The 17,027-nt window shown below is 36.4% G+C and overlaps 1 protein-coding gene across 1 annotated transcript in view; it reads left to right on the forward strand.

The window, feature by feature from the left end:
- The window catches only part of POLN (DNA polymerase nu), an 85,183-nt gene extending 71,682 nt beyond the window's left edge, over window positions 1-13,501 (forward strand). The window contains exons 22-24 of the mRNA XM_056490545.1: window positions 949-1,016; window positions 9,680-9,741; window positions 12,587-13,501. Coding sequence (XP_056346520.1) covers window positions 949-1,016; window positions 9,680-9,741; window positions 12,587-12,655 — 199 coding nt within the window. The 3' untranslated portion in view covers window positions 12,656-13,501. The remainder of the gene's footprint in view (window positions 1-948; window positions 1,017-9,679; window positions 9,742-12,586) is intronic.
- The last annotated feature ends 3,526 nt before the right edge of the window (window positions 13,502-17,027 follow it).

Below are 17,027 nucleotides of genomic sequence, written 5' to 3' on the forward strand. Positions count from 1 at the left end.
TGTCATTTCAATGGTTATGAGGACACTCTTGCTTTAATTAATTTCCTTGAATTAGAAATTACAGCTTTTCATATAAGTGTATTCTCTTGCTATAGATGATCCTGGTCTTTTCATCTATTTCTTTTTTGTGTCCTGTGTCCTAATTTCCTATTAAAAATATGTTAATCTGTTTCACTCTGCTTCTGACTGTGTTGTAAGTGACTAATAATTTAAGATCTATTATTAGAGCTCACCACACTGTTAGTCAATGTCACATTGTAATTTAAGGCAGCGTGAAACTATCTTAAAAAGCTGTGAAAAGTTATAAGTCATAACCATACTGATGTTTCAGCCGTTTGTAAAGAATTGTTTACTTGAATAGCTGCTATTATTGAGAAAAGATATTTAGAAAAGTCTACAAGTGATATTTAATTTAAATCATGGAATCACAGAATGGTTTGGGTTGGAGGGAACCATGAAGACCACTTTGTTCAACCCCCTGCCCTGGGCACCTTCCACTAGACCAGGCTGCTCAGAGCCCCATCTAACCTGGCCTTGAACACTGCCAAGGATGGGGCATCCACAAATTCTCTGAGCAACCAGTTCTAGTGCTTCACCACCCTCATGAGGAAGACTTTCTTCTTTATATCCAATTCAAAAAACAAACTGTCTTAACAAAACACAGTCTGTCTCCATAATTTCTTGCATTTTTCTGCAAATTACGTTTGCTTTAAGTAATACCTTGTCATGTCATCAAATCCCTGAATTACATTTATACACTGGTAAGCACAGTTTGGGTTTACAGCCATAGCCTTTTTGTTTCCATAATATAGGGAAGGGCAATTCTTAAGTCCATTAATGTTTTTTTAATTTTCTTTAGATATTTATTTTCACTTTAACTTATCCATGAATAGAATGCACTGTTAAATTTTTTTGAATATGTTATCTGATGTATCTGAAATTTTTCAGGTTAATTGCCCAGATCCATGATGAATTGTTGTTTGAAGTAGAAGATTCTCAAATCCAGGAATTCTCAGGTAAATACAGTCTTTCTTGCTCTTTTCCTCCTACCCATTTTTACTCTCTATATCCTGTGATTTCTCTGAGAATAGAGAGCTAATGTAGTGAGAAGATGCACAGTGATTCTCACAGTTAGGAAAATGTATACAAAGCAAATTTTTCTGCATGTTTTCCACCACTGGCTCTTATGTAGATAAAATGTGATATACTCATTTGGAATTCATTATCATGGTTATTTGTATTTAGTTTTTTTATCAAGATTTCATCATCCACTATGTGAATCCTGTAAAAGTAAATAATATTTCCTCCAAGGTTTTAGAAGGAAATAAACCAGTTTGAAGTACTTTAGATAAGGGGCTATTACATAAAGAAGTATTCAATTCTTCATGAAAGATTACACCGTACTGTAATTTCTAAGTTAGTTTACTACTTTTTTATATTAAGAAACCTTTATGATGGCACTCTCAAGGTTAAGATTAGTGAAAGTTCATGCATGTGTTTCTATCCTCTCATCTGGCTTACTTCCAGACATTACTCCCTAAGCCAGAGTTTGTCTCAGCATCTGGTACAAATTTAGCAAGCAAGCAAGGTCACACAGCAGATGCTGGGTCTCTTCTCCAGTAAGTAGTGGTTTATTCCTGTTGGCACCAAGTGTTTATTCACAAACTTGGTCTAGTTTGAAGCCCAACAATATGTTTGGCTAAACCAATTAGCATAATGTTACAAATATTTTAAGTGAACCAATACAAGAAATCTCATTCATTATAGCACAATCATTTAATAAAAAATTAATTTTATCTTCCCATGCTGCATTCATTTGAACAGTGCAATTTGCTATATTAGTCTCATTTCATCACTGATCCCTCTTGTGAGTATTAGTTCAAAATGGGAACGTTAAAACTCTTATCTAATCTAAACAAGCTACCTGGGAAATATTTCAGCTCAATATATTCAGGGCATTGTAATGAATTAAGTTAATATATTAACATTTGACCTCTAAATACAGGAGTTAAATTCTGACTTAAATTTTAAAAACCATGATACAATATACTGGAGTTTGCAATATCTGTTAAGAAAAGGCAGTGTCTAAAAGTGACATAGTTTCAGAGTTGGGGAGTGTAGTGTATTGAAAGACATCTGTGGGACAGCATAGAAGGATTTTATTATCTTATTTTGCATCAATTTGCATAAAGTATAGAGCTAATATTATACCCAAAAGATAAAAATTATTCATGGTTGATTATACATATAGAAAATCATAGATTCTGCCCCCATTGGGTCAAATTCAGATCTCCATTACTGGTCTGAGTTTGTAGCAAATTCGGAAAAATCAATACTTTTCAAGTATAACAGAAAAACCTCTAGCTATCATATGAATAATAGCAATACATTATCCCACTATGGAAACAGGATGACTGGAGGCTTTTTTCTGAAAATACAAAAAGAGTGCAGTTCAAACACTCAGGTTTAGCATTGCACAGTAATTAGTTTGCTGATCTCCAGGTCTAGCTGCAAGGTGCAGAACAAACATACCTGTAAATTCCTTGTTGCACTTCAAAGTTATCACCCTATAATTGAAGTTGCTAAGATGACCTTTAGAAAATGGACCTGGGCAGTCTAGATGTCTGAGATACTTTGGAAATTGTCATTGCACTTAGCACAGGCTGCCAAACGTGAGTGTTCAAGATGGAAGTTTGTTTCATTCTGCTGATTGAAGATTGAGTTTTCAATTTGTCTCTACTTTGCCCTAAGACTCAAAGAAAAAAAAGAAAATTCTGCATTACAGGAACTTTCAGATATACTCCCATCAGAACAGTGATAACTTGTCTTATTCTTAACACAGAAGACCAACCTGAGGCATTGATTTCCTTCCTCTCTATTCATCACTGGGAGAGCCTGCATCTGGTTCTGAGCTCCCTAGTACAAGACTGAAGCAAGTGCAACAAAGGGTGACAAAGATGATGAAGGGTCTGGATTATCTGTTCTATGAAGGCAGGCTGAGAGACCTGAGGCTGTTCACCCTGGAGAAGGCTCAGGGGATCCTACTAATGTATATATCTTAAGGGAGTGGGCATAGAAGAAGTGGTGGTGCCCAGTGACAGGACCAGAGGCAATGGGTACAAACTGAAACACAAAAGGTTCCCTCTGAAGATCAGGAAACATTGCTTTACTCTGAGGGTGACTGAGCACTGGCTCAAGTTGCCCTTGTGGAATCTCCATCCTTGGAGATGTAAAAAAGCCATATGGACAAGGTCCTGGGCAACCAGCTCGAGCTGGCCCCTCTGAGCAGCTGGGCTGGACCCAGGTAACCACCAAAGGCTGCTTTCTACCTCCCTCACTCTGTGTTTTGCAAATAGTTCTGCTACTGGTAGAAGAACTAATCCAAGGTGTTTTAAAAGGGTACAGAGCTGGCGATTCTTCAGTCATTAATGAGGATTTCATTTGATCTGAATAGGCAGAAAAAGGGTGGATCCACACTGGCATCTCACTTCCAGGCGGAGGTAGTGCTGAAGCAGATCTTGGTATTGTCCCGGTCCATGGTGTGAATGGTTTCAGTTCACATCACAGAGCAGCCTGAGAACAGTTGACCTAGATTCCTTTCAGATGAAACTAACAGGAACACTCTTTTCTCCTAATCTTTTCCAATTATTTCAGGAGCTGCTAAGTGAGGTAACAGATTAAATATCTGAGCATTAAACCAAAGAAGTGTCAGGAGGATGTGTGCTCCTAATTCACTTAAGTGCTTTGAAAGTCCAAATATGGTTTTCATCTCTTTACCTAAAGTTCTTTCACCCTGTTAAAAAATCCTTACTCTTCTTATTTTTATTTGCCAATATTCTTTAGCTGTCAGCTTTGTTTTTACATATCTAACAAGCTTTTCTCTATTCAGAAACTTTAAATTACAGAATCTGCTGACTTGCATTTTCCAGCCTGCAGTTTAATGATCCAGAGAGAAATCTCAGTTGTACAGTCACAAAGCTCAATAAAGGGAAAGACGTGGACTTGAAGCTAAAGAGCAGTGTTTGAGGGTTTTAATGGATTACACTTCAGTGCTGTGTTATTCTCCTGCATTTAATGTGATCCAAGAAGTACTGGCCTACTATTCAGTGTGTTTGTATTCTGATTCCAGTCATGTTCCTGATCTACTTTTTCAGGAAAGCAACAACAAATAAATGCCTCCTTTCTCTTGTTTGTAAAATGGACATGAAACTTAAAATATTTTTAAGGTTTTTAAATGAAGAACATAAAGGTACATAGTATTATTTCATTAGGTCATGGTGCAGAATATAAGCCTTCTCAGCAGATTTCCCTGATGGAAGAGTGTCTTTTGAATTGCTTCATAACATTAAAATGTCCTTTTACTTCTAAGACTCTCCTGAATGGCAGCTGAAAATTGCCATTCAGGAGAGTCTTAGAAGCAAAAGGAATCATAATACTGGCACTTTCTTTAGTCTTGCTTAGGACTTCATATACTCCAATAAGAATTTTCAAGATAGAGAATTTTTTATAGTGCATCTCATAATGCACAGATGATTGGGAATCTTTTGAATCTAATAAACAAGAGGCAAACAAATAAGTGTTCTTTTTTTTCTAGATCTACTTCTGCACAAAGTACTGCATGAGGTGGGTCATCACAAGGTCTTACCTGTATTTTGGAAGAATACCTTCTTCAAAAAGAATCCATCACCCACCATTTTATAGTACGCATATGGCTCACTCTGAATGGACAAGGCAGAACATAATTTATTTATAACAGGGTTTTGACTGCCCAAGCTTTGACATACTTTGAAATACAATGAAGCACATACTACTCTGTATGGTCCCATTTTCATCAAAGATATGGCATATTATTTCCCTCAATTCTGTGTTTAGGGCAAGAACATGACAGCAGAAGAGCTTTTTAAAATCCTAATTTCCTATTAGAGGGTGCTTGGGAAGTTCAAATCAAAACATTTGGCAGAAATTTGTTTGGCTTGGGCAGAAGACTCTCAGCTTTACCATCAATAATCTGCCTGGTTTCTGGCCAGCTTGCTTGTCTGGCTTCCTCACATCTTGAGCTCTCCAGCAGCCCAGGAAGCAGAAAGGCAGATGATATTATGGGAATGCCAAAAACTGTGTTCTTGGATCTGAGAAGGCTCAGCATCTCTGAGTCCTCAAGTCTGTGTAATCAGGTAGACAGTCTGTCCCCAAATCAGACTGTGAGTCTGTGTAGAGACTCTGGAGAGTATTTAGGAATGGCAGAACCCAGTTTTTCATTTTTTGGGGACTGTTTCTGACACGCCATGCTATGTTTGAAATGCCTCTTTGCTCTTGGATTATGCTGAACACATTACAGCTACAAGGGGGGAATACACTTCATGGAGAAGAAAAGCAAAATATAAATTTTTTTTACAGTACAGGGATACCTGTAGATACAACTGGAGAATTTGGCTTCTAATGTGTGTTTCATAAATAGCTGGTGAGTTTGAAAGGTGAACTTTGCCAGTGGCAATTACTGTGGATTCTTCCATGCCTTTCTGTCTGCCTGATTTCATCCATTAGTGATAATTAAATGAATGATACTTGGTACTTGAAATAACATCTTTTTGCAGAAATATATGTATTCCAGTGCTTTGTGTTCAATATCGCAGTGCATTAGAGTAATTTTTAAAGGTGTTTTTTTAGAACTCATTTATAATTATACAGTATTGATAGAATTAAAGAATTTCTCCATCTGTTCTTATTTTTGGTACATGTACAATGTAGAATTAGAAACAATTTTTCTAATATTTTACCAGGTATAAAATATTTCAGCTGAAGTTCGTACCTTAAATTAAAGAGCACTGCAACAGCCAGTGAAAACAACAAAAAAAAAAATCCAAAACCAAACCAAAAAACCCACCAAAATTCAATATAAATTAAACCTATTTATGTTGGTATTAAGATTGGTATTGCTAAGAACAGGATCTTAGATTTTTTTTAACATCTGTTAGTACACATTTTTGGCTCACATACAAATTATAGGAAATTTCACTTTATTCTATATACAATTTTATGCTTACTGGGTGCTGAGGTAGCTGCATAAAAATGTGCACATGTTCAAAAGGGGACTGCAGTAACAGAAGAACAAAAGAATGAACTGGTCATCACAAGTTAGTGACATTTTCTGTCCTCTGAGCTGCTGTTTTCTAACTTGAAAAACACTGGTGCATAAACTAAAGATGCCTCTAGATAGCTTTCAATTTGCAAAAAATCCCTGTTCCATAGATCATATGTCTGGCCAGCTTTGACATGTTTCTGGAGTTATAATTTCATAGGTGAGTGCACTTGAAAAATATCTTCAGTTTGATAGGGACAAATAAGCTTTTGTTCCACAGCAGGCATGCGTGTCTTATCTTTGTTTCTATTCACAGCGCTTTCAATAAGCATATTTTTTCTGGTCAGTATCAAGAAAATCTAATATATGTTAAAATTTCATTTCCACTATAATATTTTAACTTTGCTGTCACCGTGTTTTAATACATAATATTTTAGTGTGCATATTTAGCACTTACAAAGCATTTCAAGATGAGTATAATCAACAATTCTCCTAATTGCTGACTATGGGTTTTGAGAGGTAACTTGCAAAGATTGGGAGAACAGCATTTTACAGATGCCATTGCAGTATATGGCTGGCTGTAAAGGAACATTTTAAAATTAATAATTTATGTGCCCCAGATATACTAGATTCTTGACTGAACAGAAATAATCATTATCCCCAAAGTCTCCAGTCTAAATCTTAGAAAAGAAGCAAAAATTTAAGAATGGTAGAGACAGATCTATTTAAACACTCTAATTCTTTTTTTTTTTTAGTGACTACACTCTAAAATGTATATGAGATAAAGAAGATATAGTTGTCTGATTATATTGAAGATACAGTCTAATTATTTATTCTAAGTCTTGAGAAAGAGGGAAATTTTCAAGGAGATTTGAGAAAGTAGTGGGAGAATCGGATATTATGTACATGGGACTAAAAGGGACCTCTCCTGTGATTACATACCCCCATGCCATATGGTCTCTTTTATAAATTATCATCTTCATATGAAAAATTACTCCCACTAAGGACTATTCCAGAATTTTGTCTCTCCAAAATCTAGAACTTTAAATTTAAATTAATGTATTCAGCTACTATGCCTATTTATTTTTGTGCAAAGACTGTAATGTAGTTTAAATCCTTCCTTCTTCACTGTTTGCACTCTTAGCAGACCACTGAACAGGAATAGCAATCCAGCTGCTTTTTCTTGATATTTGCAAAGGAATGGTTTCAAAAGGCTGAAATGCAGGCACAACAACTTCAGATTACTTGAAATGAATGGCTTTACTAAACTCTGGGTAGAGAAGAAGTCAGTGTGACATGAGAAAGAGAACAGGGAGCTGAACTGACAGGAAAAAAAGGAAAGAAGAAAATGAAGCAATCCATGGAGAGGTTTTTAATGGTTGTCAAAGTGAATGAGGAACCATTGGATTTGTTCACTGATGTGGTCATGTTAATCTGTGCATTTTAAAATTAGGAGTATTTAAGAATGCAGCAGAATTCTGATTGTGCCAGATGCCTTAGAGCGAAAAGTGTGTGAACCAACAGAGAAAGCTGTTGCAGTCATTTCTGCCATCATGAATCCCCTTTTGGGGATAACAGCTAAATGGCACAGAACTAGTGAAATTCAGAGGTCTAGAGAACTTGGGGAAAATAGATCTCACTCAGTGCATAGGCAGGCAGCAGTCTTTGTCATATCACTTACATATTTCAATCCAGGAAGAGGTGCTGCTGACTCATGCTCCATCTTTAGTGTCTGTTGGAACTCATTTTGTCAAGAAGACCTATTCCTCTCATTGCCCAAATGCTCTATTGCTGTTTATTTATCTAACAACACAAAGAATGTTAAGCTGCACAGAGTTGAGTGTGCCCTTCATAAGTGTCTGGTGGAACATACAGAGCTGAATGATTCTGCATGAGAAGTGTAGAATTCAGGTGCTATCCTCTCAAAAGTTTTGTGCAGTCAGAGCTTGGAAAAAATGTTTACCCAGTACTAACTGGCAACACACTGAGCCTTCTGAAGGCATCCCACCTGGCTGGGGTGCCCGAGCACCTGCTGCATTGCTGACCTCCTGGAGCTGACAGCTTGTTGAAATTCAGAGTGGGTTTCTCAAGACAGAGGCAGTCCAACCCTCCTCTATTTATAGCCTTGTTGACTTGGACTGGATTACAAATGAGTAATTATTTAGGCCAACACTTCTCTTTTCACAATCTGTGGATTGCAATGTTTGTTTCTGCGCTCCAAAAATGTTGCTCTGTCCCACACTAGACCATGAACTATCTCAAATCTAACATGAACCAAGTCTACAGGTGTAGCTGTACGTAGATGTGTCACAAATGTTTTGGTTTCCTCAGCTCTGGCACTTGATCTGCTGGTACTTTGAGTCACTGCATAATTTGGACTTCATGGAAAAGCTTATGACAGCTCATTAGCACACAAATCTGAGCGAGCCAGCACGGTCTGAGCACAGTTCAGGTAGAAGCTGGTTGTCCTCATCATTATTATCAGGCCAGCCTCAGTGTCAGTGACATGACATGAAACGTTGCAGACTGCTCTTCATTGCTGGCATCATTAGAAAAGGTTTTGGCAGCAGCCAGAGCAACAACATCCACAGCTTCTTAGAGTTCTTGTCACTCCTTTGCCTCTAACCTCAGCTGCCAAAGAGCTGTGATGTGCAGCGAGGGATAACTTCAAAGGAAGCTGCTCAGTAATCATGTGGGTTTTGCTCTAGCAGTTACCAGCTCATATCACAGACCCTGCTCTTTCTCAGGTCTGTGAGCACATAACAACATACATTATTTAATCATCCATCCTGTCAGAGCACTGCAGGTTGTGGGGCCACCTGGTATTCCTGCTTCACTTTCACTAGCCAGAAATGTCTTCCTTTTTAAAAGCTGTTGATCCATTGAATCTCTCTTTGATTTTTATTGGAACAGTATGTGTTGAAGCAGCAATCTTTGTCAAGCAAAACATTAATTAGCAGGACCAGTGATGGCAAATCTGATCCCAAATGATTGATTTGGCATAATTATAGATGCATTTGCCCAATGAGCATAGTGTTATGGCATGATGAGTTGTTAAGTTACATGAATTATACTGAAGTTTAATTGTTTCAAGTCATGATAGCTCCACTATCCCACAGGAATGATTTAAAAAAAAAATTGGCTCTGATCTTTTTACTTTGAAGAGTAAAATATTTTTAAAAGTTCAGATTCTTGTGGGCATTTTTCCTAGCTTCTTTTTTTAAGTGAGTTTTATGCTGCACAAGAAAATGAAAATATATAAAATGTCATCAAACAGATAGTTATGAGTAGTGAAGTTGAAAACTGAGCACTCACACATGCTCTATATACCTTTATATGACATGTAGTAGTGCTGTACTTCTTCATATATAAATAAATAATATAAATAATTGTGCAAATTTTACCCTAAAATTTAATTTTAAAAAAGAAATTAAACTGTTCACAAGAGATAAAATATCACTTTAAAATAATCTGAAAAAGTTGTAAATGGTAATTTTTTAATGCAGAAATGCAGGTATTATATAACAGAATATAAAAAACTGTTTATGTATAACAATTCTAACATGGAAAATAAAGCTGTAGATTTTCAAATTTACCTTACAGCACTGGTAAAAAGAACAATGGAGTCCCTGCAGGAAACCACAGCCTTGGAAGTGCCACTGAAGGTAGGGACAATTTTGAATTCCCATTTCTTTCTCAGGCATACTTAGCTTTGTACATCATCATCGTCATTGTGTTAGGAATCTAGAAACATCTATTTTGCTTTTCACTTCAATAGTTTCATTTTCATATTTGCCATAATTGCTTTTTCTAATTACTATAAAAGTTCCAAAGGAAAATAATTGTAAGTAAGAAAGTATACTCCCTTTTGGAAGGTGAGACTGTCATAGCAATGCATATGGTGATTTAAAAATCTATTTCATTCATTGCCATGAAACTTCTGTTGGGTGTGGTAGAGTGAGAAATATGTCCCTTTAATAGTCTTTCTAGATGTGCCAGGCATTCGTTACTGCTGAAAAAATATTGCAAAAGATCTTTCTTCAGTAATTTTCACTTACAAAGTGGGTCTACTTAACATTTCTGTGTGGATGCCTGACATACAAAGCAGCCAAATTCCTGGTCATTGCTAAAGGTAAAGGACATCATCTACCAGACCAACATTTGTAAAGAGTGAGTAGATAACTAACAGCTATCTATGTATTGGACCTAATTGTAATTACATTATAAAACACGTTTTTCTCTCTACAAAACTGGTACCCATCACTGTAGCCTTCTGCTCAGCATTTGTTGCTTGGTAAAAGACTAAAGCTCCTGGGAATCCCTAAACTTCAGTGAGCAGCAGCCCAAGGGTTTCCAGTTTCCTGACAAATGAAGTACTTGGTGTTGCCAGGTCACTCACTCAACAGTAACACTCAACAAGATTCAGGGACAGAAACAGCTTTATTTTAATTATTTCAGAGATGGTTGCAATCTAAAGACTCACAGTAATGGAAACAGATAAAAAAGACTTGATAATTTGTTTTGTATTTCTTCCTCCAGATCTTTTGTATCTATTGCAGCATTGCAGCCAGTTTGTGATGCTTTCTCTGGAGGTCTTGCAGTTACAAGACCCTTTATGGTCCTTAGGGAGCCCATCCTTCCCATAAAAATTGAGAAAGGATAGTGAAGAGCATCCAAGATCTAAATTACTCTTTCTGCTTCCCATACTTATTTCCCCACTCACTGTTCACTTAACCCTTGTAAGATTTTACATTCCTGTTTACTAAATATGGTTCAGTGAGACTTTTTGGTCACACTGGGATTATTTCTTGCACTGATACTCCCAAACTTTGCAAACTGCATTTCTGTAGGTTGTTTATGTTGTACAACTGTGTTTGCCTTTCTTTTTTTGTTACAAATTCCTTTGGGGGGGAAAAAAAAGAAGAAGAAGCCAGAGTGTTTTTCAAGATATATTACATTTAAATATTTTTAATCACTGTATTAGATACTTGGTATTCATGCTACTATAAGGTTCTAAAAAATAACCAAATATGGTATTATTGGTGGCATATAAAGTGAATAACAACACTATAGTCCTTTCTGGATAGTTTTAGGAGACTTTTTGGTGCCTTTTTCAGAGGTAACAACCTTCATACTTTGTCTGAGGAAGTCATGGTCATGAAATAAATATGAGCACTATAATAGGTTTCTAAGAAAGACAAATGTTTACATGGTTACTGAGAGTGTTCATAGTTACAGGGGTAGAATATCATTTTACTGTTACATTTTTCAGACTAACCAGTAAGTGGCTGAAGGTTTCAATGTCCTATGGACAAATGGGACATACCTTGTTACTCACCTCTGTCTAAAGTGTTTTACTGTCACACACTGAAAAATCCATCTCAATGCATTAAACAGATGGATTCGATATATCATTCCCATTAAAACAGTTTTTTATTAAACACCAACTTAATAGGTGAAAAAAACCACATTCTTGGACGATAACCTGGGGCTTTCAAAGATTAGGACTTTTTAGTAGACAGTAGAAATATTTGGAGATACACATTTCATTACCCTTGTTTGGTCTCCTTTTCTTAAGCAAATTACTGTAGGAGTCCTGACATACTTTTGCTTGTGCAGTATGTCAAAATACATCTATCATGAAGATACTTCACCTTCCTTTGAAGCCTCAAAAACAGATCAATGACAGAGGCCAGATAGGAAACATAAAGTTTGATCTCAGAGAAGAAATTCAGAGTGATCTTTAAAAAAAAGTCTGTTTTTTGTTCATGTTGTTTACCCTTCTATAGGAAAGTAGGAAAATATCTTTTAGGATTAGAGATGTTGAAGATTAAAAGATTTTTGTGAAATCTCCTGCTCTCCTTCAGCAGACTTACTTCAGCTAAATATGTATTATGTGCTCTGTTAATATGAATATTTTTTTTTAATACAGAGACAATATGTCACTAAAGTAGAGCATACATATAGTCTTAATGGAGAGAGATCTATTTTTCTTCTTTGAGGTAAAGGATGCTTTATCTTTGAAGTAGCTTTTTTTTCCCCAAAATATAGTCCATGCTAATGAGGCAGCTTTCATGTCAACAAATCTACTGTGTACAAGAGCACCAGGAACTGCAAAACAAACAAATTAAACCAAAGCAACAATAAAATACCCCAGAATTTGAAAAGGGATAGGGTAAGAAATCCTAGAATCTTTATGCATTGCTGATGAAGTTGCTGATGATAAACATCAAAATCATCATTTGTAGCTCTTTTAAAAGCATAAGATGAAATTCCTTGCAATTCAATAACATGTATTTGCAGTTTAAAAACGAACAGTTAGTTTAAATTGTTAAGGTATTTTTATCAGAATTGTAGCAATAATTGAGTATTAGTAAAAATGAAGAACGTTTCAGGTTGGATAGGAGTGTAATCTAGAGCAGTATCACATCCAAAGGGAAAAGCAAAAATAGTAATCTTGCTATATGTGATGTGTTTATTTGTTTAAATTTTTATTTTTTTTCCTGCCAGGTTCCCTTGAAAGTGATTCTCACCACTGGGAAATCATGGGGGTGTATGACAGAATTGCAGGAGATGTAAAGCAGTCATTGGGGATGTTATTCAGTACCCAAACACCTCATTGGCCTGTGCTGATTCCTCGCTGAATCACTAGGCAACAGCGCTGCTGGATCTTTCATAAGCACCTAATACTCTGCATGTGAATTTTTTTACTTCATTTTGTCTGTAGCCCTAGGCAACAGCAGTGAGATAAAACTGGTTTTTACCAGTTCATTGTGTTTCCTTTAGCCAAGGTATCCAGCGGGGAGCTGCTTTTGTTCACAGCTAAATTACTACATGCAAGAAATGAAACAAGACAGTATTAACCCTTTGGGAGCATCACAAATATATTTGAGTTACATGGATGTTTAGACTTTAATGTTAAATATTTTGTGAAGTGTTTGTGTAAAAATACTTATAAGCTGGCAGTGTTTGAACTGTGTCAGATGCTTAACTGTTGTGTTCAGCTTATTTTGTATTTTGTGAGTAGAATGTAGCTGCTTGGTGTTCATCACATATATTACATGTCCCATTCCTCAGACTTAGAAAGAGTTAAGGGACTTAATTTTTATCAGTTTTGAAGCAAAATAGGTAAATAAAACTAGAAGCCTAAATATATTAAAAATAAGGAGATTGTTGTCCATTCAATTAATTTCAAACTGAGTTTGCACCATATTCTTAGCATACTTTAGACAAAGTGTCACAGTTTTCCTAATCTATTATTTTTATTACTGATGATAAATATTGTTTAGGTAAGTTTTAGGATTCAGCCTTATCCTTTTTAGGATTCAGGCTTTTACTTCAATGTTTGGATTTTTTATTAATAATTTGTTTTTCTGTAGAGTTTATTCTTCAAATGAGATTTATTTAATAACATTACTGCTTTACAAATTCTGTCTCTATGCTTGGGGAATATGAAATTGTCCTTGAAGTCTATTAATTATTCAGAAGTTGAAGTCAAGCACAAAACTTTTAAGAGTTGTTCAGTATGTTTCAGCATTAGACATCAAATTATCACAGTAATACAATTTAAATTCTAGAACTGTATGATTGTAAAGACTTTGCAGCATTTAAAATTTGTATAATTAAATAATTTTACTTTGCACTTACAGCCATTAAACTATTAAACATTGTTTTCTTATGTTGCTTATTAATCACACTTAACCTGTCAGCTGACATGAGTCAGTAGTTTCTAAAAATTGATTCTTATAAAACTGTCATTGATCATGTAAAGCAAAGTCAGAACGTTCTGCATATAAATTGGGGTCAGTTTTTTGGCAGGGGGATCCAGCCTGCATGGCTGTGACATGGTGACATGTCCTGTGAGCAGAGGCCCTGATCCCACCTCTCCAGAGAGGAGGTTCCACGAGTTTCTTTCTGCTTTTTGCTATTTTCAAGCCCTCTGTGTTTGCAGTGGCATTGAATAAGTGTGAAATGTTCTACTGTCTCATCACTTTCACTCCTCTTGAAGATCTACTGGTTTTGGGAGGCCTCTACTAAGCCCTGTTTCTCTAAGGCTACATTGCTAACCTTCCTACTGTATGGAGGAAATAATCATTTTTTTGTACATTCCCAGCTGATTTTCACCTTGTGTATTTTTCTTAGGATTCATACTTTACAATTAGATGGATGGTGTATTTTTTCAGCCCCACATAGCACTGGGAATACTCTTCAGCCTAACAAAAACCAAAAACATGCTTGAGAACAAAAAGAACCTCAATCCACTTGTGTGAATTGACATCTGTTCAAATATGAAGCTACAGAAATGCAGAGGTCACCATACAAATTTTCAAACACAACCCTTCACAAATGACTGTCAGTCACAGTTCCCCAGACATGTCCACTTTGTGTAGGTTGTCATGCAAACAGACAAAGTTAATATTTTATTCTCCTTGTGTCAAAATTTCTTCAGTGTTTTAAATTCCCAAAGAATCAGCCAACAGAAGGAAGAAGTCCAAGCAATAAAGCACCACTTTATCACATGTGTCCAAGTGCTCATTCTGAGTACACTGGTGTGAGGGCAAAAGGCAAACTGGCATAATTTTGGACAATTGTTGCTGACCAAGTCTTGAGACTTGGTGAAGTTTGTCTCCCCAACTTGCAGGATACATCCATGAACTTGGGGTATCATTCCAGTGCTCCAGATTCTTCAGTAAATAAACTGAGAAGCTTTCTCCACTTGAGAAAGAGTAGTGTTTGCAATTCATTTCCCAACAAGGTCCTCTGGACAAGGCATCAGTTTTACCACACTTGTGTGCTGATCTATGTATAATCATAAAATCTGTACACTGCAGTTTTTCCAAACCTTATTCGAGATCTGAATCTAAAGAGCCATTATAGGAAGCAAGGCCAGTCCTGACCACAAATTTCCTCCCATAAATATAGGTGAAAATATTCAGTATTTGATGACTGCCTTGAATTCCTTTGGGTGGTACAATAATTTCACACCACAGAACTCAAGACCCTTTTTATAATAAATAACTTGCCAGGTTATTTTGGTTCAGTGTGAAAGGGGCTTTAAAACATGGTTAAGCTTGAGCAGGAACAATCATAAGAGTACTTTTACATCCTTAAAGCTCTCGATTTGATTTCTAAAATTACTCCCTTTTCCTCACAACCTACATAAAGGGACTGGAAGAGCAAGAAAAAACCCTTCTGTTTGAATTACAGAACCCTACAAAAGTACTGACCAATGAGCATGGGAAATCACAGAACAGACAGGCAGAGGGAAATAGCTGGTTGTAGTTAGTTTCAGATATCCTTTATGAGCAGGAGTTTCATTAATTGATTCTCTGAACACAGTAATAACACCCTTTTGAACTGATTTGTGTCTGGGTTTAATTTCAGGCATGTCTTTGATGCCTAAATCTTCATTTAGATCATCTGTAAATCTTTGTCATGTGAAGTAGTAGGGAAAGAGCACTATTTGAAAATACTTTAAGTCAGTGTCTGTGGGAAATGGAACAGCTCAGCTGTTTGCTGGTGTTTGCATGACCAATATTTCCCTGCTTGCAAATCTTGGAATGTCCACATTCAACTGTGGGATAGCAGGACTAATCTTCAGTGCTGTCCAACTGGATAATAACCATAACTCAAACACTGGCCTCAGATTTTATGTGAGCAAGACATTTGAAACATGGGAAGGGAAAAAATGGTGTGAGCTTTGGAAAAGTAAGAGTAGATTAAGAGATTCAATCTCCTAGATCACCCAGGACATAGTTTTGTTGCTGTTAATGATTAAGAAAAAGCCCTTAAAAATAAACTAATTTCATTCTTTTGGAGTCAACAAAACCTATTCCTCTCATTTCTTGTTAAATCTGTTTTTAAAAGTTCAAGAACAGGTTCAAGGTTATATTATTATATTATTATATTATATTATATTATATTATATTATATTATATTATATTATTTCTTGATATATTTCCTCAGTGGCCGGAAACATCTTTTCTTGCTTCACCATTAGAAGACCAGACTGGACAAATCCCCGAGTAACCCCTTTGTGACCTCATAGCTCACCCTAGTTTGAGCAGGAGGTTGGACTGGAACCTCCTGAGGTCTCATCCCACCTGAATTTTGGTCATGTGTCATTCCTCAGTTAGACAACAACAATCACCTGCACGGAACACAAACCAGAAGTTCCCTTCAAGCATTCTGCTGCACCATATTAAGGATATAGTGCCATTCCAGAAGAAGCCCCAGAAATGTTTTGGGATTTGCCTTCCCACCTGTGTTGCTTCATTCTGTGCCAGCATTTACTATATTCCCTGGCTCACAGGCTCACTTTTGGCTGGCATCCTTCCTTTTGGTATTAGCACGTTGTCAGAAACATTCAGGGAGTGAAAAGGAATCGTTTTTTTCTGCCATTCTGCAATGGTTTTAGTAGAGAGTGCATCTCTGGGTTTAAAATAAGTTTCAATTGTGCCCTGTCTTTGCCTTGCTGGGAAACATCCCCAGCCTAATAATCAGCTCATCCCTTCTGGAGACAACAGCCACACTGGTTGTCACTGGTCAGCTCTGGAGTTCTCTTGAGATATATTTGAAGTGCACTTCTACTGCCTGTTTCTGGAAATCTCTTTTTTGTTATCAAGCATGTTCTTATTATCTGCTCAAAGTCCAGGCAATTTTTTATGCTGTCTGCTTGTGTTTTGAATTGTGGAGGTCCAGCTTCCAGCCAATGTTTGTACATTTTTTGTGCACTTTTCCGTGTCACTTCCTCCATACAAGGTTAATTAGTTGGACAATTTTTAGCTTTTTTCTTCCTCAACTTTTGCTTCTTACACTGACAGTTTTCCACTATTAACCTTCCCTCCCACTTCATAGATACTGTTATTATTTCTAGTAAAAATCTCAGTACTAATTGTCCACAAATTAAAAAAAAAATTGCTTATACTTTTACCTCTAATCTTTGTGCCCT

Source organism: Oenanthe melanoleuca, chromosome 4 (genome assembly GCF_029582105.1).
Source record: "Oenanthe melanoleuca isolate GR-GAL-2019-014 chromosome 4, OMel1.0, whole genome shotgun sequence".
Lineage (NCBI taxonomy): Eukaryota > Metazoa > Chordata > Aves > Passeriformes > Muscicapidae > Oenanthe > Oenanthe melanoleuca.